This window comes from Pimephales promelas, chromosome 3 (genome assembly GCF_988280905.1).
Source record: "Pimephales promelas chromosome 3, fPimPro1.hap1.1, whole genome shotgun sequence".
Taxonomy (NCBI): domain Eukaryota; kingdom Metazoa; phylum Chordata; class Actinopteri; order Cypriniformes; family Leuciscidae; genus Pimephales; species Pimephales promelas.
In genome coordinates, this window is record NC_142771.1 from 2,761,787 (window position 1) to 2,782,951 (window position 21,165).

The 21,165-nt window shown below is 42.9% G+C and overlaps 1 protein-coding gene across 1 annotated transcript; it reads left to right on the top strand.

Annotated features, from left to right (window-relative positions):
• The first annotated feature begins 1,213 nt into the window (after positions 1-1,213).
• Positions 1,214-8,149, top strand: LOC120475451 (uncharacterized). Its single transcript, XM_089127447.1, is given in 3 exon segments — positions 1,214-1,730; positions 1,733-1,858; positions 7,932-8,149. Coding segments are annotated over 3 exon segments (861 nt in total).
• Positions 8,150-21,165: the final 13,016 nt, after the last annotated feature.

Below are 21,165 nucleotides of genomic sequence, written 5' to 3' on the forward strand. Positions count from 1 at the left end.
GTAAAAAGACAATAACGATAAGAAGGAACATGGTAAATGGACTGCATTTATATAGTGCTTCCACAGACCTTCTCATGTAGATGTGTTCAGGGCAAGACTCTTATCAAACGTGTGAAGTTTGGGGCAGATTGGGTATGCCTGAGTTACAGAAAATTCCTCTTTAATTTTAGTAATAGCATGCTTTAGCACTTAGCTAAGTGTTTGCTATAGCATCTTTTAGCATATATCTAGTATGTTGCTAGCATGCTTGGCACTTGCTGGCACTTATGTATATGTTATCAGGAGTCCAAAACAGTATTAAACATGGCTTTCCAGCCGTTCAAAATTTGTAACTGATGGTAATGAGAAAACGTGTATCAATGCGACCTGTTTTTAGTTTAGCTGTTTTTAGTTTTTATGTTACTAGCTTGTTACCAAATCAAACTCAATATATTTTAAACTTTACCATTATCAGTATCGATATGGTAGCTTGATAGTGAGTACTACCAGCCATGTTAGTTGTTTATATTAATAATAAATTAGGCATTTTATTACATGTGATTCTGACATGATGCCACTACATGCACTACTCCTCTCCGCGGCACTGGTAAATGACTGCGTGTGTTCATGTGTTTTGGGGGCGTGGCTTTGTAAGGATCCCAGATGGGAGGGGGTGGGAGTGAATGAAATAGTGAGCTGTGTTTATTGCAGCACTGAGAGGTCTACAGACACTCGATTTGTACTTTCTTTTTCAGAGTACTTACATTTTGATTATGTAAAATGTGGGAAAAGGTTTTTTTTTTTTTTTTTTTTCTACCTACCCCACCTTTAAGGACAGAACTCTTATCAAATGTGTAAAGTTTTGGGCAGATTGGACATTGTTTGCCTGAGTTACAGCAACTTCCTGTTTCATGGCGAAACACCGAAATTTGTCGCCGAGAGCACACCCTTCGACGAAAACTCAAGATCTTTGCACTTTAACGTGGCAAAGGCTTTAAGATTACACTCACCAAATTCCAAGAGGGTCCTCGCATAATAGTTGCTCGGGCCCTAATGAGTCCCTGGAGTCCCTGTATAAAGGGACAATATCAAGAGTAAAATGTAAATAGCAGCAGTCAGTAGGTGGTGTCCAGCAGCTGCTTTAAGTGTGCTACAGAGCATCTCATCTTCATATGTTTGCCAATTTTTTCTTGCTGCGAGATGTTACTATTGATGTTATATTTTTATTTCAGATATGTCATCGATCAGCAGCTCCAGTTCAGATGATCCAGAGATCCGGATTCTTCTGATGGGCAGGACGGGTTCTGGGAAAAGCTCATCTGGAAACACTATACTGGGAGATGTGCCATTTACAGTCCAAAAGCGAAGGAAGAAACATGAGTCTGAACTGTGTGAGGGTAAAACTCAGATCGGAGAGAAGCAGGTGTGTGTGATTGATTGTCCAGATCTACTGGATCCAGATCTGTATAAAGAGAAGCTGGAGAAGATGAAGGATCAGCTGATCTCTCGATGTTCAGCAGGTCTCAGTGCAGTTCTGCTCACCGTTCCTCTGGAGGAACCTGTGGAAAATGAGGAAGAGATCCTGGATTATATCAAGCGTTTATTTGGTCCTGAAGTTCAGAAGTACATTATGATTCTGTTCACACATGGAGATAAACTGGGCAAGAATCAGACCATTGAGGAACATCTACAGAATAAAGATCATGCGGATCTCCAGCAACTGGCGACTAAATTTGGAGGAAAGTTTCATTGTTTAAAAAAAAGAAGACTATAAAAGATCTACTGCAGAAGATTGACATTTTAATGGGAGAAAATGGAGGGAAATATGTCATGAAAAAAATGAAAAGGAGATCAAGCATAGATGTGCCTGATGTCAATTGTAAGTTTTTTTTTCAAATTGAACAATCAAAAGGATTGACAGCAATGAGAGTTATTATTTTTATGTTTTAAAGCCACACTGCGGAAGTTTTGGCCACTAGAGGCGCTCGACCTGTAACTTTCACATCTAGCGTCCCTAGAGGCCACAAGCTCCACAGCACTGTCGCAAATTAAAGTCAACAAACAGTCAACCGGTCAGCCTCCCGTGTCTTTTGATTGTGTGTGCTTGCAGTGTTTGACGCGAGAAGCCTTGCTGCGCTTGATTCCCTCATAGCAGTCAGCTGAGAGAGAGCGAGTAGGGTGAGGCCCGTGGGGATTATCATGTCTGTGAGTGAATGTGGACGTCGGACAGCGGAAACACCCACTGCACTGAAAAAAACGTCGGCCTGAGCTGACTGTAACGTAATGTGTGTTGGTTTATTTTTACAGAAACCGTGGGACATGTGGTGTGTAATGTTAGTGTTTGTGGGTACTACTGAGTCGTGGGCACGTTCACTACATTTAATGTAACGTTATATTTGACATGAGACAATTTGTTTAGTGCGAGCCCTGCACTGAGGCGGGCTGTGTTTGTGTGTAGAAATGAACACTGGGCTGTGGCCATTTTATTACACTCATAACACCATCGGCTGTGGCCGGAATACTAGAAAATACTACACTGCTTATATGAATTTATTTGGCTTACCTTAGAAACGGCATTTCTGTGCAGGCAAGCGTCCGTATCAGTCGAGCACCCCTCCTCCTTTAGCTCACGCCAGCGAGCGAAGCGAAAGCTGGACCATTGTGTTAATCCTCGTCCTGGCTTTTAATTTGTCACCCTCCCCTTTTCTTTTTTAAGTTTCCTCTGATAAAACCGTTGCCTTCTTCTTTGTAGCTGTTGTTCGGCCGTGACGAAAACATACAGACTGCAATCAAACGCGAGTTGAGCACTAACGTCAGAATCTGAGGAAGTTGGGGGTGGTGGGGGAAGTGACGTATGCCGTAAAGCGGTCGAATTTTGTAGTTCTTTTTGTGCTCGGGTTCCTACCCGAAACCCGAAGTTACAAAGTGCAAGTAAAAGCGATACTAACACCTTCAGGATACGGCAGACGTGTCATTCAACCTATTGTAAGTCGATCTACCATCTCAATGGGTTTTGGTATATTATAAAAGTTAAAAAGTTTTATACCATGGTCTGGGTGAATACTCGATTCTGATTGGCTGCAGGGTGTCCGTTAAAAAGTGATAGAGGACACCTAGTAAAGTAGTTCTGGTGAAACTGCCTGTTTACCATTCGAAATCAATAAATAAATGCGCTGCCCACAACAGCTGTGAGTAACCATAGCAACAGGCAGTCAAAGTATCCATTAACAATTTGCTCTATCAAAACAAACATCTAACGTTAGTTAGATATTACATAGCCTACTAATACAACAATGAGCGACTTCGTTATTTCTTTTAACATTTATGGAGAATATGACAACTTTGACGACTGGGATGCTGCTGAAGAAATAAAAAATGTAAATAAAACAGAGAAACGTCGCAAAGAAAATTACACCGCTGCTGCTTTGAATGAGACCCTGCGGGAGTTTTACGCAGCAGTCCAGACAACCAAGGCAGGAGGAGAGTACAGCGTTTCAAGCCTAAGAAGCCTGTTTGATTAATTGTTTTATGTGTAATTAAAAAAATAAACTTCGGCGGAGGCAACCGCCCTCCGCTGCGAGTCGGCCGGTTCACGCCTCGCCGTCGTCCATTAAAACCTGACAATGGACACCTCGAAGGGCATTAACCCTTACACAAAGTGTGGCTTTAAATTACTAAAACAATATATGATTTTTTCATGCTAAAATGAATTAAGGGAATTTGAAAATAATCTAAATTCTAAAAACTAAAACTCTAAAAACTTTTACAATGTAAGGACCACCCATTGGCCCAAAGATGGAATCCAACGGCTGGGCGAAGGGATAATGCGTGTATGTCTTTTCAGCGCTCCAGCGAAGTTCACTTAATTTATTAAATTTAGTTTCAATATTACTGTAGCTTTACGCTTAGGCTGTGTCTCATTTCTCTGTCTTACCCCTTACTCTTACCCCTTCCCCTCGGTTTTGCGCGTTCATGTCAGGGGAAGTGATGTCCCAATTCTCATTTCGATTAAGGGCTAGGGCCAAGGCGTAGTGCTACATAGCTCTTGAAACGAAGTTTGCGGAGGACCACACTTGAAACAGAGGGGTAACAAAAGTGCCGGCATCAAGATTGTATTATGGCTGAACGTCGAACTGTTAAGCAGTCGCACAAATGTAAGAATTATGACACTCGAGTTTTATGATACTTTTAATAAAATGTTGAATAAAATGTTGTTCAAGCGGTTATAATTGTAATATTTTTGTTTTGAATCGGTAGAAAACCGCTAGCAGCTATGAGCTATTTGTCGAGCTGAGCTATCTGATAATCCTTATTATTTTATAAGCCGTTAAATACAATGAAACATACGTACCATTTGATCCGTATGCGTCTGAGAAACAATTTTCTTCAGATGGCACCCAAGCGTGCAAAGAGAGAGCCCAGGCAATTAATAACGACGGCATCTTCGTTTGTTTACCGGTAATGTTACATATGTCAACGCTTGTCAATCCTGTTGATACCTGTTGACAGCTATAGCGACAAGGGAAGACGACGCAAAATCGAGTGGTGTCTCATTTCTAAGAGGAACATTCTCACCCCTAACCCCTTTCACTCTGTATCAAAGGGGCAAGGGGAAGACGCAGACGTAGGGGTAGGGGTAGGGGTAAGACAGAGAAATGAGATTGGCCCTTAAAGGTGGGGTAGGCAGTAATTTTATAAAAACTTTTTTCCAAATTTGTTTAACTTTCTATATCTATCAATGCATAATTAAAATGTAAGTGCTCTGTTAAAAAGAGTATAAAAATCGAGTGACTCTAGACCGTTTAATCTGTACTAAACGCAGCTCATTATTTCAAACCGGCACGAAACAACGGATTGGCCTAGGCAACTGTCACTCTCTCGCAACCATGGCAACCACCCTTTTGCCACACAGGACCTGCCCTTGCGCGTATCCAGATCATCATCGCGTATCCTTGTTTGAGCTTGAAGATGCAAAACTCGACCCAGGTCCTCTTTTTCAAGAAGTGCTCCTTGCCCTGCACTTCGACCACCCCGTCCTCGGCCTCTACTTCCTCGGACCCTAGTTAAACGACCTCCTCTGCTTCGCCCTCGACCCCGGATCTGTCCTCGAGCTGACGATGCGGTTGGCTACTTGTCTCTGGAGTGTCAACATGAAAACATGACTTTTGCGTAAACGCCACTTTCAAGTCAAGTGTTGTGTTATCTATACACATTTTCTGCTATCTGCGTGTATGTACACACCGTTAAATGTCCAAGCGAAACGAAGCAAAATGTAGATCTACATCTGGGGAGCGTTATTTTTTTCCTAGGATGGTAGGGGAAGATTCATAAATGCTATTAACCCCACTGTCCTCATCAGAGTCAACAATGCTTTCGTCATGGAAACTCTTACATGCCAAACACCATAGGCTATATGTTATGAATCTTACACGAAATTCATCTTCATCACAGTGTAAATGATGGCAATGGAAAAACGTGTATAATGCAACTTGTTTTTAGCTTTGCCTTAGGCTATAGATGACTAGTTCGTTATCGAATCAATAAATATAAGTTATATTTAAAACTTTACCAATAGCTTGATGCTTGATAGTGAGTACTAAAATACATCTTATTTGTTTATCTTCATAATTATAAAGTTAGATTTTTTATTACAATGTGATTCTGACATGATGTCACTGTCAGTCACTACATGCACTGTGGTCCTTCCTCTCCGCTCGTCTCAGGTAAAAAACGCGTCTTCAGCTCAGCTGTCGGAGTTCATGTGTTTTTAACAGTCGTGAGAGGTCTACAGACACTCGATTTTTATACTTTCTTTTTCAGAGTACTTATATTTTAATTATGCATTGATATATAAAGAAAGTTTAAACACATTTGGAAAAAAGTTTTTTTTTATACAATTCCAGCATACAATACCTTTAATCTGACTCCAATTTTTACTGATGATCAAGTTTAGATTGTGAAAATAACCATAACTATTGATTATGATTTAATTTAGATCTTTGATTATTCAGAGTTTCTTACACTTTCAGTTATTAATTCATTATGGACCCGATGCCGCACAGAGATCACGTCGGCCGCATGGTGTTTCTCACGGACACAAACCTGAATTTAGTCAGAGGGTGCAGGGTTAGCTAATACTTCTTAAGTCGGTTGCCTACCCCAGGTGAAAAGGAAATGTATTTAAATTGTACTTATTTTGATATACTTAATGTATTTTAAGTGCACCGTATTAAATATGTATTAAATGTGCTAAATTGAAACAACTTCAAGTATATTAAGTGTACTTTAATATGTATTTAAGTTCAATTTTAAGGTAATAGTAATATATTTTATTATACTAAATTGTGCTAAAATGGAACCATTTTAAGTACATTTAATGTAATATAATAGTACTTATTTAAAGTGTATTTTAATACACTTTAAATCGACTTTAGAAATACAGCATTAGTATATTTTAGCTTCACATTAATGCGTTCTAAGTATATTTTAAATATAATTTCAGCTTATTAATAATGTATTTGTAGAACACTATACGACCCACTATTAACATATTAAAAATATATTTTTTCCAAAAAACCATTTAATATAAAAATAATATATTTTAATGTATTAAAAATACAGTTAAACATTTTAATTCAACAAAACCCAGTAAAAAAATATTTCTACAAAACACACAAACACTCTTTGAAAGATAAACTTTAATGCACTACATCAGTAAAGCATTATGAAAACTAAACAAAATACATTAACATAAAATGCATTGATTTGCAGAGGTATTAAACAGAACAATAAATTGAAAACTGAAAGGAGTAGTTCACTTTTAAAAAAAAAACTTTTGCTGATAATTTACTCACCCCCATGTCTTCCAAGATGTCCATGTCTTTCTTTCTTCAGTCAAAAAGGAATTAAGGTTTGATGAAAACGTTCCAGGATTTTTCTCCATATAATGGACTTCAATGGGAACCAAACGGTTCAAGGTCCAATGGCTAACAGTCAATTTGTCGTGAAAGCATGAGAATTGCTCAATTGCGAGAGTCTCGTGCTGAATGCTTGAGAGTTGGCAGCCCTGACAAATCTTTTTTCAAGTCAATTCATTCATTTCGTTCGTTGAATGAACCTAATGACTCGGAAAAAGATTTGTTAATTTTGATGAACGAGTTTGAATAGGAGAGTTATGAACATGCATAACAGAACAGAGCAAGGCGACCATTTGAGCTTATAAAACTTAAACGTTGTTTTTTTTTTTTTTTAAATGACCGATCGTTTCGCTTGATAAGACCCTTATTCATCGTCTGGAATCGTTTAAAGCCCTTTGAACAGTTTGCACAGAAACTGTCTTTTGGACCTTGAACCGTTTGGTTCCCAATGAAGTCCATATGGAGAAAATCCTGAAATGTTTTTTTATCAAAAACCTTAATTTCTTTTCAAGTGAAGAAAGAATGACATGGATATCTTGGCCTGGGGGTGTCACAGTCCTTCGTCTGCACCATCCTGTCTGCGTCTCCAGCACTACACTTCCCATGATCCTCTCGTCTGCACACCTGAACTCACTCCCTCATCAGCCTCCCGTTCAGCGTCCTGTTCATCTGTTTCACCTGTCTTCACCTCATTATGTCTGATTCCTGCCTGTATTTAGTTCCCTCTGTTTCATTCTGTCCTTGTCGGTTGATGTTAATGTTACCCTGTGTTCCGCCTGCCTGTTTCCTGTTTATTTGATATTAAACCTTTTGTATTGGAGCTTTTCTGGACTCTGCCTGTTCCTTCTGCCTGAACCCGCCTCCGTGACAGATCGACCGACCCCCAAAAAGGGAAAGATATGGATTTAGCCGCTGTACAACTTCTCCTCCTGGAGCAGGAGGATCAATCCCTCGAGGCCCACACACAGAGGTATTTGGATATGGTACCTCATGTTCACTATGATGTTACCAGCCTCTGTGTGTTCTTCCGGGCAGGCCTAAATGCTGAAACCCAGGCACGCCTGCCCGGAGACGGGCCTCGAGGGGACTTTGCGGCCTATGTGGAGTGGGTGCTGGTGTCATGTGGATCTCCCTTCACCGTGGATGACGTCACCAGCCCCACTCCATCGCTAGAATGCTCTTCACGGCTGGTTCCGTCCAGCTCTCCAGAGACTGTATGCTCTTCACTAAATAGACGTCATGTCCGGTTGTAGGGAGTGAGCACATGGAAAACCTAGGACGCTGAACTCCTAAATTAATTAAAGTTTTAAAGTTTCCTCTTGATTAGGAACGATTGATGTATAACCAACTCAAGTAAATACGAAGAAAAGATCACTAATGCCGAAGAAAAAAGCACCGCACGGTATCTCCGACCCTATTACCTCACCTGTTTCAGCGAGGAGAGAATCAGCTGAGAGTGAAATGGAGAGCGACGCTGTGCAGGTGAATAAAGTGGAATTAGCTGCCTTGATCCGTGCAATAATAAAGGAAGAAATAAAAGAGGCAATGAATAATCTACAACCGCAGTTTGATGTACTAAAACTCGGACTGAAAGATTGTAAAGATAAACTCGTTGATGTGGAGTCGGGCTTGTCCGGAATGCATGACAGAATGGATGAAGCGGAGCGGGTGTGTAAAGCTCTCCAGAAAGAAAATAAAGATTTGAGAGATAAAATTGAAAAGTTGGAGAATCATAGCCGAAGATTTAACCTCCGAGTATTTGGTCTCGATAAGGATGTGGAAAAAGGAAAACCTACCGAATTCATGGAGTCCCTTTTCAATGAGGTATTTAAAGATAAACTGCCTTGTACACCTGAAGTGGAAATTGCGCATAGAGTGGGGCCTGTTACTAAACATGGTTCGAGACCGATGATCGTCAGGATGCAGAGGTATGCGGCGAAAGAGGCTATTTTACAAATAGCGAAGCAAGAAAAAGTCCTACATTTCAAAGGGATGAATGTTAAAATCTTTCCGGATTTAACCGCAGAAGTGTCCAAGAGAAGAGCGCAGTTTAAAGATTTGAGAATGAAACTACATCAGGCAGGAATAAAACACGGTTTGATTCATCCGGCGACACTGATTGTAACATTTAATGGAGATATAAAATACTTCCATGATCAGAAATCTGGAGAGATTTACTACAATCAAGTGATCGGACCATCGCTGTCTGGAATTAAGTAAGCTAATGACTGGATTTGCATCTGAAATAGGCTAAGCACAACGAATGCAGGTATGATTAATTGAACCGAACTGAGAACTGTCTGACATACATTTCGAGTGGGGAATTGATATTTGGACATAAACTTAAGGACACAATTATCGACTCCAGAGTAATTATTGAAACTCAGGAATTGAGACAACATTCTACTAAATATAAAGAAAGTGGAAACTAAAATACAGTTGTGTTTTTCGTTCAGGACTGTTGATGTTTTGCCTAATTGTGAGTATTATAGTGAGAAATTAAACAGTACATTGTATGTAAAGGCTGAGAACTGTGATGGAAATGGAAGTTAAGAGGAGTTCAGCTCACTTAGTGCAACCTTGACAACTAGAGTGGCAATACAAAACTTTTTGTCTGAATCTTTGTGTATGAATGTATATGTGTGGTTTAATTTAGTTGTTTTTTGTAATGAATACCGATTGTTTTGCTCCAATATAGAATCTAACAGTATGAATCCAAAAAAATATGGTCTTCAATGTTACATAAATTACCAAAGAAAGGTCTTAAAATTGCCCATATTAATATATGCAGTCTTAGAAATAAATTAACTGATTTAACAGATATATTGCAACTAAATAATTTACACATATTGGCAGTGTCTGAAACTCATGTGGACTCTACAATTGATGATGCAACTTTAAGGATTGATGGATACAGCATTTTTAGGAATGATAGAAATATTCATGGAGGAGGAGTTGCTATCTATGTACAAAATCATATACCTGTTCAAATGATGCCAGACTTAATGTATTTTGGTATTGAAGTGATTTGGTTAAAAGTTATACTGAAACATCTAAAACCAATACTTATAGGGTGCTGTTACAGACCTCCAAATGCGAATAGCGAATATCTGGACAAAATATGTGAGATGTTAGATCATGCTAGTTGTATGAATTTGGAAACTTACTTTATGGGTGATTTCAATATAGACTGGAATTCTTCTGACTGTCCTAGGAAAATCAAATTAATGAGCACAGCAATAGCATGTGGATTATCTCAGGTGATTAATAAACCGACTAGAATATGTATAAAAAAGGATGGCACTCAATCAGCTTCCTGTATTGACCACATGTTTATAAATAGGCTACAAGTTTGCTCAAATTGCTTATCAGTGCCAGTTGGTTTTAGTGACCACAATCTTATTGCAATTGTAAGGAAAACAAAAGTTCCTAAATCAGGTCCAAAAATAATTATGAATAGGTCATATAGAAGATTTAATTATTCACAATATGAAGATGATGTTAGAAATACAAATTGGTCAGAGGTAATTCTACAAAAGGATCCAGAGAAAGCATTTCAGCTTTTTGATCGAACCTTAATGAGAATTGTAGAAAAACATGCACCAATAAAAAAGTTTACTGTTCGAAATGTTAACACCCCATGGTTGGATCAAGAATTAAAAGATCTTATGAAAGAGAGAGATTTAGCTAAACAAGAAGCAATTACATCTAAAATTAAATCGGATTGGCAAGTATATCGTAAACTCAGAAATTATGTAACCAAGGTAAATAAGAGGAAAAAGAAATTGCATTATACTAAGAAAATTATAGAGATAAAACATGACAGTAAACAATTATGGAAAACATTGAATAATATATTAAGAGGAAATAATAATTCAACTCCAGCTTATTTAGAACATGAAAGTGAATTTTTTACTAGACCAAGTGATATAGCAAATCATCTCAATGATTATTTCATAAATAAAATAAATAAACTTAAAGATACTACACAGCAATATAAGACAGATTTATCAAATACACTAATAAATAAGATGATGGAAGGTAAAACATGTAGCTTTAAATTCAAGAGTGTCAGTGTTTCTAAAGTGGAATTACTTCTGATGAATTGTAAAAACAAACCACCTGGTGTTGACTATCTTGACCACAAGTTGCTTAAACCAATAGTTGCAATCATTGCTCCTATTATTGCTCATATAATTAATTTGTGTTTTATGCATAATATATGTTTGCAAGACTGGAAAATAAGTAAAGTAGTGCCCATACCTAAAAATAAGAAACTGCCTTTTTCGGGTTCAAACAGTAGACCAATAAGTTTATTACCAATTTTGGCTAAAATAATGGAAAGAATTGTTTACGAACAGATTCAGTCTTATTTTATGGATAATGATTTGATTACAACTTTTCAGCATGCATATAGAGAAAAACATTCAACAGCAACTGCATTGACTCAGATGGTTGATGACTGGTACAAGTATATGGAGGAGAGGAAAATAATAGGTGTTGTAATGCTTGATTTCACTGCAGCATTTGATATTATTGACCACGACTTACTGTTAAAAAAATTGGAGTGTTATGGTTTTGCACAAACAGCATTATTATGGATGAAAAGTTATTTGTCAGATAGAAGACAACTAGTTTATTTTAATGGAAGTTTTTCAAAGGTAAGGGTTGTGGAGCATGGCGTGCCTCAGGGAAGTTGTCTTGGGCCGCTCCTCTACACAATCTTTACCAATGATCTTCCATCTGTTTTAGATAAGGCAAGTATCTCAATGTTTGCAGACGATTCCACTATATATTTAACGGCAACTGATATTAGTGATTTAAATACAAAACTACAAAGAGAGCTACAGTTAGTGGTGGATTGGATAAGGAGTAACAAACTGGTTCTCAATGTATCTAAAACTACCTGTTTAGTGGTTGGAACTCCTTTTTCTTTACTTTCCAAACCGAAACTTAAACTCACCATAGAGCTAAATTCTATTGATCAAAGAGAAGAGGCTAAACTCTTGGGAGTGATAATTGATAATACATTGTGTTGGGACAGACATGTTCAAAAATTGTTAACAAAAATGGGTAATACTCTGTCAGGTATTAAAAGGTGTGCAAAGTATTTTACACCGCAGATTGTTAAACAAGTACTTCATGCTTTGTTTTTTTCACACCTTGATTATTGCTCTGTGGTTTGGTCGAATACTTCATCAACAAACATAAAAAAATTACAAGTAATTCAAAATAAAGCTGCACGTGTTGCTCTCTCATGTGGGTTTAGATCAAATGTTGATAAAATGCATGAAATCCTTTTATGGTTTAAAGTTAAAAATAGATTGGTGTATTCACTAATGGTATTTTTATATAATGTCATAACACATAAAACACCTCTTACTTTATATACAAAACTATCCTTTAGTATTGATACACATCATTATCCAACGAGACATGCAGTAGGAGGAAGTTTTATTTTACCTAGAGTTAAAACTAAATCAATTCAACGTTCAGTTGGGTACAGAGCAATGTGTGAATGGAATTCGCTCCCAAATACTATAAAACAACAAAATACCTTGTATGGGTTCAAAACTTCACTTAAGAAATATTACCTTCAAAGAAATTTAGATAGTTAATGTTAATTTAATTAAGGAGATACTGTTGTAGTTTTTAGTTATTTTTGATATAGATTTACTTGGAGTAGCGACATTGTATTTAAATTGTTTTTTATTATTTATTTTTCATTTTTATTTGTATTATTATTTTTGTAAATTATGGTGTTAATTGTAAAATATGTATGAATGTTTTATAAATGTTCTGTGTATATAGTGTGTAATGTGATGTAATGAGTTGTATTGTCACATGGAAGATTGAAGGACCCCAGGAAGAATAGCTTTTAGCTTATGCTGAAGCTAATGGGGATCCAAATAAAACAAACAAACAAACTGCTGGTTCCGTCCAGCTCTCCAGAGATTGTATGCTCTTCACTGCTGGTTCCGTCCAGCCCTCCAGAGACTGAATGCTCTTCACTGCTGGTTCCGTCCAGCCCTCCAGAGACTGAATGCTCTTCACTGCTGGTTCCGTCCAGCCCTCCAGAGACTGAATGCTCTTCACTGCTGGTTCCGTCCAGCCCTCCAGAGACTGTATGCTCTTCACTGCTGGTTCCGTCCAGCCCTCCAGAGACTGAATGCTCTTCACCGCTGGTTCCGTCCAGCTCTCCAGAGACTGAATGCTCTTCACTGCTGGTTCCGTCCAGCTCTCCAGAGACTGTATGCTCTTCACTGCTGGTTCCGTCCAGCCCTCCAGAGACTGAATGCTCTTTACCGCTGGTTCCGTCCAGCTCTCCAGAGACTGAATGCTCTTCACTGCTGGTTCCGTCCAGCTCTCCAGAGACTGTATGCTCTTCACCGCTGGTTCCGTCCAGCCCTCCAGAGACTGAATGCTCTTCACTGCTGGTTCCGTCCAGCCCTCCAGAGACTGTATGCTCTTCACTGCTGGTTCCGTCCAGCCCTCCAGAGACTGAATGCTCTTCACCGCTGGTTCCGTCCAGCTCTCCAGAGACTGAATGCTCTTCACTGCTGGTTCCGTCCAGCTCTCCAGAGACTGTATGCTCTTCACCGCTGGTTCCGTCCAGCTCTCCAGAGACTGTATGCTCTTCACTGCTGGTTCCGTCCAGCCCTCATCATCCAGCCAGGGCCAGAGACCGTCCAGCCAGAGCCCGAGACCGTCCAGCCGGAGCCCGAGACCGTCCAGCCAGCGCCCGAGACCGTCCAGCCAGCGCCAGAGATCGTCCAGCCAGCGCCAGAGACCGTCCAGCTAGAGCCCGAGACCGTCCAGCCAGCGCCAGAGCCCGAGACTGTCCAGCCAGAGCCCAAGACCGTCCAGCCAGCGCCAGAGACCGTCCAACCTGAGCCCGAGACCGTCCAGCCAGAGCCCGAGACCAGGATCCCACCCAGCCTCCCTCTCCCACCTCCTCCCATCATGCATCCGTCAGCCCCTCCGTCTGCCAGCTCCCCTGACCTAGCTGGGTCATTGGATCCCCGGCCTTCGCCTCACACCTCCTCCATTTGGACACTTCATCGGCCCTCTGTCCCATCAGCTCCCCCGTGGCTCCTACCTCCCTCAGCTCCTCCATGGCCCCTCAGTCCACCAGCTCGACCAGGCTCCCTCGACCCTCCGGACTCCCTTCGTTCCCTCGTCATCCTCCCTTCACCTTTGGACTTCCTTCCCTTTGCTCCGCACCGTCAGGTCACCCCCCCGGTTCTGTCGGACTCCTCACTCCCTCCAGTCACCCGTCAGCCCTCACTCCCTCTGGCCTCACCGTGTCCCTCTGTGCCCCTGTCGTCACTTCTGTCACCTGAGCCTACGGTGTCCCCATGGTCCCTCGGTCCCTCTTCAGCACCCGATGTCGTCTGTCCCTCTGCTTCACCCTGGTCTCCTCTCCCATCTGCTCCGCCCGTCTGTCGGCCCCCTGGTGTTGTCAGCCCCGCTTCCATCGGCTCCACCAGGGGTCCTCCCTCCATCTGCTCTGCCCTGGTCTCGCCCTCCATCTGCTCCGCCCTGGTCTCGCCCCCCATCTGCTCCGCCCTGGGGACGCCCTCAGCCTGCTCCGCCCTGGCCACGCCCTCAGCCTGCTCCGCCCTGGCCACGCCCTCAGCCTGCTCCGCCCTGGGGACGCCCTCAGCCTGCTCCGCTCTGGCCACGCCCTCAGCCTGCTCCGCCCTGGCCACGCCCCTCTCAGCCCCCAGTTCGTCCCCCCTCCTTCCTCTGTTCTGCGGCGTGAGGTCACGCCTCCCGGGAGGGGGGAGTTCTGTCACAGTCCTTCGTCTGCACCATCCTGTCTGCGTCTCCAGCACTACACTTCCCATGATCCTCTCGTCTGCACACCTGAACTCACTCCCTCATCAGCCTCCCGTTCAGCGTCCTGTTCATCTGTTTCACCTGTCTTCACCTCATTATGTCTGATTCCTGCCTGTATTTAGTTCCCTCTGTTTCATTCTGTCCTTGTCGGTTGATGTTAATGTTACCCTGTGTTCCGCCTGCCTGTTTCCTGTTTATTTGATATTAAACCTTTTGTATTGGAGCTTTTCTGGACTCTGCCTGTTCCTTCTGCCTGAACCCGCCTCCGTGACAGGGGGTGGGTAAGTTATCAGCAAAAGTTTTTTTTTTTTAAGTGAACTAATCCTTTAAGTCAAACAAAGTGAAATACAATAGCAAAAAGTAAAGTGGCCAAGTCGTGAGTAAAAAGAGAAGTTCGTGACTTGTTCAGTCTGCCATAGACTCTTTTGGGGACATCAGAACCACCGAGGGAAATCTGGAAAGAATAAAAAAAAAAAACAAGCATTAGTATAAACTTGTTCATTTATAATTCTAATAAAAAGCTGTCACTTTGTTACTTAATTCAGAACACTTACTGAAGTATTAATGCACAAAAAGTCAGATATAATTATTATAACAAATAGGATTTTTCTTTATCATAAAGAATTTTCTTACCATTTCCGAGGTTCCAGGAAGACACAGCTCAGATGATCTTGGGCTTGAGCTGAATGAACCTCGTTTCATGGACTCCAGGGCCTCATTGAGAGATTCTAATATCCCTGGAAGCTCTACAAGAAAAAATAAAGTCGCATGTTATACAAAGTTAGGGCAGAACAAACACTAGTTTGTGTTCTTCATATATAATTTGTATTTTGTTTAAATGGTAAAACATATTTAATAAATTATTACTGTAACTTCCATGCTATAATTAAAGTAATTATTCATTATTAATAAAGACAGAACATTCTATTGAAAGTTACAAGTTGGTGACAGCTGATAACGACTTGATTAAATGTAAAAAAGCTGAATACCACACATAAAATCATATAAATCAGTCCCTCGAGAAAAACACGATTATGCAATTGCATAATTCAATGCATAATCAGGCAAAATACATATTCATGCGGGGGACGCAATTTTTCAAATACGTGTTAATATATAATAGGTCACTTAGCTACTTACACTATTGACTGTTTTTGTTTTTTTTCACCAACAAAAAGTTACAAATCAAGAGGATCAACTACTACTTACTCGACTTGACCTCATCTACTCACGGTTAGGTTTAATAAAAAAAATGTCTTTGCAATGTGCAAATTCCTTGGCTAGGCTAAATATTAAATATAAAATCTCTCATTTCATTATTTAACATCATTTTAATTTCTCAGTGCAAGATATTTAATAATTGGTTTTGTGAAAGCTTATAGTTGGTGATTACAACTTAATTTATTTATCGAATTGACATGAAAACTGACAGCCTACTAATAATTAATTAGATTTTACTATGAATTAAATATCACAAATGTGTAAGTTTTATTAGAGCTTAAAATATATTATAATATTTAAAACACAAGAAGTTACTTAGGGACAATCAAGCCTATTGTGTAATCACCATTAATAACCTTTTTTTCTGCAAACACAGTGTGCAATGTTTTAATAGTTGTTTTCACTGTCTAGACCTATAACTGTTACGTAAAGACTTAGGAAGCAATAGCAAGTAAAAATGTTTATTTAACACTCAGTACACTGTCCACAGACAAGCAGAATGAAACTCCGTTCACAGTCCTGGGACTAACAGTAACTCCTTCCACGGTCGCAGACCAGCAGGGTAGTGACGCAGGGACTCGATGGTCAGATGGATGAGTGCAGGTGAAGCGGGGTGACGAACGACAGACAATCCAGAACATCCACGGGAACACAGACGGGAACAATGAAGGATACTGGAACGCAGGGGGATCTGACACCGGACATCACAAACAACGATCTGACAATGGAGATGAGAAATGGGTGAGATTAAATAGACCGGGGTGATAGACTGCAGCTGGTGGTGAGTGATGAATGAGTGAGCTCTGATGAGCGGCCACGCCCCTCTAATAATCACACACACACACAAAACAACAGAAACACGAGACCTGAAGAAGACATAGGATTTACCAACCGTGACAGTACCCCCTTCCCTAGGAACGCCTCCTGGCGTTCCCAGACTCCCTTACCTGTCGATTGTAATCATCAATAAGGGAGTGATCCAGGATGTCTCTAGCTGGGACCCAACTTCTCTCCTCCGGACCGTAACCTTCCCAGTCCACCAAGTACTGTACTCCGCGTCCCCTCCGTCTCGAGTCCAGAATACGATTAACCGAATATGTGGGTTCCCCATCTACGAGACGCGGCGGGGGGGGAACTGGGACTGGCGGATTAATGCGAGCATAAAAGACGGGCTTAATTTTAGAAACATGAAAGACGGGATGGATTCTCCTGTACGCTGGAGAAAGATTCAGACGGACTGTCACCGGACTAATGATTTTGGTGACAGCAAACGGGCCAATGAATTTAGGTGCGAGTTTATTAGAAACGGAGCGGAGAGGAATATCCTTAGTAGAAAGCCACACTTTAGAACCGACGACGTATACGGGAGGCTTCCGCCGGTGGCGATCGGCTTTGGCCGTGGTGCGCACCCCCGCTTGGAGTAGAGTCTCACGGGCTCTAGTCCAAGTGCGGTGACACCTCTGGACAAAGGCGTGGGCGGAGGGGACCGCGACTTCGGATTCCAGACTGGGAAAAATAGGTGGCTGGTAACCTATACTACATTCAAATGGTGAGAGGCCCGTGGCTGACACTGGCAACGTATTGTGGGCGTACTCCACCATAGAAAGTCGCTGACTCCAAGAGGAAGGATTCTTGGACACCAAGCATCGCAGTGTTCGCTCCAAATCCTGGTTGGCCCGCTCAGTTTGACCATTGCTCTGGGGATGGAACCCAGAGGACAGACTGACCGTCGCCCCCAGAAGTTTACAAAACTCTTTCCAAAATTTGGATATAAATTGGGGTCCCCTGTCAGAGACCACGTCCGTTGGGAGGCCATGAATCCGAAAGACGTGGTCAATGACAGTCACCGCTGTCTCCTTGGCTGAGGGTAATTTGGGCAAGGGAATGAAATGGGCCGCCTTCGAGAACCGGTCCACCACGGTCAAAACTACCGTGTGACCCTGGGAGGGTGGGAGGGCGGTGATAAAATCTAGTGCGATATGGGACCAGGGTCTCGAAGGCACCGGCAGCGGTTGGAGTAACCCGTCCGGAGGTCGATTGGAAGTCTTACCCGTGGCACAAACTGAGCAAGCCAATACAAAACTGCGAACATCACGAGCCATGAGAGGCCACCAGAATCGTTGCTTGACTAAAAACATAGTGCGATTTACTCCCGGATGACAAGCCACATTGGAACAATGACCCCACTGAATAACGCTGGACCGTAAACTCTCCGGTACAAACAAACGGTTCGGTGGGCAACGAGTCGGAGGCGTTACCCCTTCTAAGGCCTTCTTGACCTTCGATTCGACCTCCCATGTGAGTGTAGAGATGAATAGATTCTCAGGTAAAATGCACTCGGGAGTGGACGGGCGATCGGAACGGTCAAAAATGCGCGATAAAGAATCGGGTTTGATGTTTTTGGAACCCGGGCGGTATGAGATAGTAAAGTCAAAACGTCCGAAAAAAAGAGCCCACCGAGCCTGCCTGGAATTGAGTCTTTTAGCCGTACGAATGTATTCCAAATTCTTGTGATCGGTCCAGACGATAAAAGGTACCCCCGACCCTTCTAACCAGTGGTGCCACTCCTCCAATGCTAACTTGACCGCCAACAACTCTCTGTTGCCAATGTCATAATTGCTTTCGGCAGGGGATAAACGATGGGAGAAAAACGCGCAAGGGTGCATCTTGTCGTCTGAAGGAGAGCGCTGGGATAACACTGCACCTACCCCCACCTCTGACGCATCGACCTCCACCATGAACTGACGTGATGGATCAGGGGTTATCAGGATGGGGGCTGAAACAAAACAACCCTTCAGTTTGGCAAACGCAGCTTCTGCTGCGTCTGACCACCTGAACGTCGTTCTGGGGGAGGTCAAGGCGGTCAGAGGCGCGGCTAGTCGGCTGAAATTGCGAATAAAACGTCGGTAAAAATTGGCGAACCCCAGAAACCTCAGTAGGGCCTTACGGGAATCTGGACTTGGCCAATCCACCACAGCCTTCACCTTGTCAGGATCCATGCGCACTCCCTCAACCGAGATGATGTGACCTAGGAAAGGAACAGACTGTGCATGAAACACGCATTTCTCCGCCTTGACAAAAAGCCCATTCTCCAGCAACCTCTGAAGCACTCGTCGAACGTGTTGCACATGTTCCTGGAGAGACGAAGAAAAAATCAATATGTCATCCAGGTAGACATATATGAACTGATCGACCATGTCTCGCAACACGTCATTGACAAGTGCCTGGAAGACCGCTGGGCTATTGGACAAGCCGAAAGGCATGACCAAATATTCAAAGTGCCCCCTAGGGGTGTTAAATGCGGTCTTCCATTCATCCCCCTCCCTAATGCGGACCAAATGATAAGCATTTCTTAAATCCAATTTCGTGAAGATAGATGCTCCTTGCAACCTCTCGAAGGCTGAAGACATCAACGGCAAAGGATAAGTATTCTTTACCGTGATGTTGTTCAGCCCCCGGTAATCAATACAAGGTCTCAACGATCCATCCTTCTTCCCCACAAAAAAGAACCCCGCCCCTGCTGGAGAAGAGGAAGGGCGGATGAACCCCGTTGCTAGAGAATCAGAAATGTATTTCTCCATGACCTCTCTCTCCGGAATCGAGAGTGAATATAGTTTGCCCTTAGGCGGAGACGTACCTGGCAATAACTCTATGGCACAGTCATAGGGACGATGCGGAGGGAGAGAATCAGCCCGAGACTTACTGAACACCTCCTTCAGATCCTGATACTCCGTGGGCACGTTTGATAAATCCACCGTCTTCTCCTGTAACATATGAACAGAAACAGACGGACAGGCAGAGACAAGACAGGACTTATGACAAAAACTGCTCCATTCTGATATTGCGTTGAGTTGCCAGTCTATCTTGGGATTGTGACGGGTGAGCCATGGGTGACCAAGGACGATGGGGGCTAGCGGAGTGTCCAGGATGTAAAATGAAATGGTCTCTGAGTGATTGCCTGAAGTGGTGAGAATAATGTCTTCCGTAACCAGGGATATAGTGGGGAGTTTTAGACCATTGAGGGCGTGAACGGCGATCTGATGGGTGAGTGGTTTGAGGGGAACTTGGTGATTGCGTGCGAAATTGTGGTCCATGAAGTTACCTTCGGCTCCCGAGTCCAAAAGTGCATGACAATCGTGAAGGTGGTTGGACCATCGGAGTCTAACCGGAAGGAGAGTTGATGTCGATGAGGTCTTCTCGGCGGAGATCCCACCCGATAGTAGCCTCATACTTACTACCGGGCTGGGCCTTTTAACGGGCAGTTGTAGGCAAAGTGTCCCGCTCCTCCGCAGTACAGGCAGAGGCCCTGGGATCTCCGCCTCTCCCTCTCCTCCCGGGAAAGCCGGGCTCGACCTACCTGCATGGGCTCGGGATCGTGGATGTGACTGACCGCGTCCCCACCTCCGGCACGAGAGCCCTCGGATTCCGCCGAGGAGCGGCAGTTGTATCCTCTCCGCTCCACTCGCGACAATCTGGCGTCCACTCTCAGTGCCAATGCGATCAAATCGTTGAGCTTGGTAGGTAAGTCCATCGCGTAGATCTCTTTCTGGACGCGGTCAGCCAACCCATGCAGGAACATATCCCACTGCGCCTCCTCGTTCCATTTGCTCTCCGCCGCCAGGGTCCGAAACTCGATCGAGTAATCTGACACCGAACGATGTCCTTGGCGCAACTCGGCCAGCAATCTGGCCGCTTCTCTGCCTCCCAAGGCACGGTCGAAGACCCGTTTCATTTCGTCGGAGAGCTCTTGGAACGAGTTACAGCAGTTCTCCTTGTTCTCCCACACCGCCGTTCCCCATAGCGCCGCTCTCCCAGTCAGCAGTGTCAGCACATATGCCACTTTGGTTTTTTCCTCTTGAAAAGTTCTGGGCTGGAGAGAGAAGTGCATGGAGCATCTGGTAAGAAACGCTCGACAAAAGTTCGGCTCACCTGAGTATGTCTCTGGAGTAGGTAAACGTGGTTCCGACTGGGAGGGGTCCGCTGGTGGAATTTGGGGAATCGGCGGTGGAACTGGCGCAGCGGGAGTACGTAGCTGTTGTACTTGCTGGGTGAGCCCGGACACCTGCGTCACTAACGCCTGCACCGCACGAGCAGTCTCGTTGATGTTCCTCTCCTGATTCTCCATCCTCCGTCTGCTGTTATTGACGAATTCCTCCAGCGTCTCGGAATTGCCACTCGCTGCTTCCATAGTTGGTCAGATCGTTCT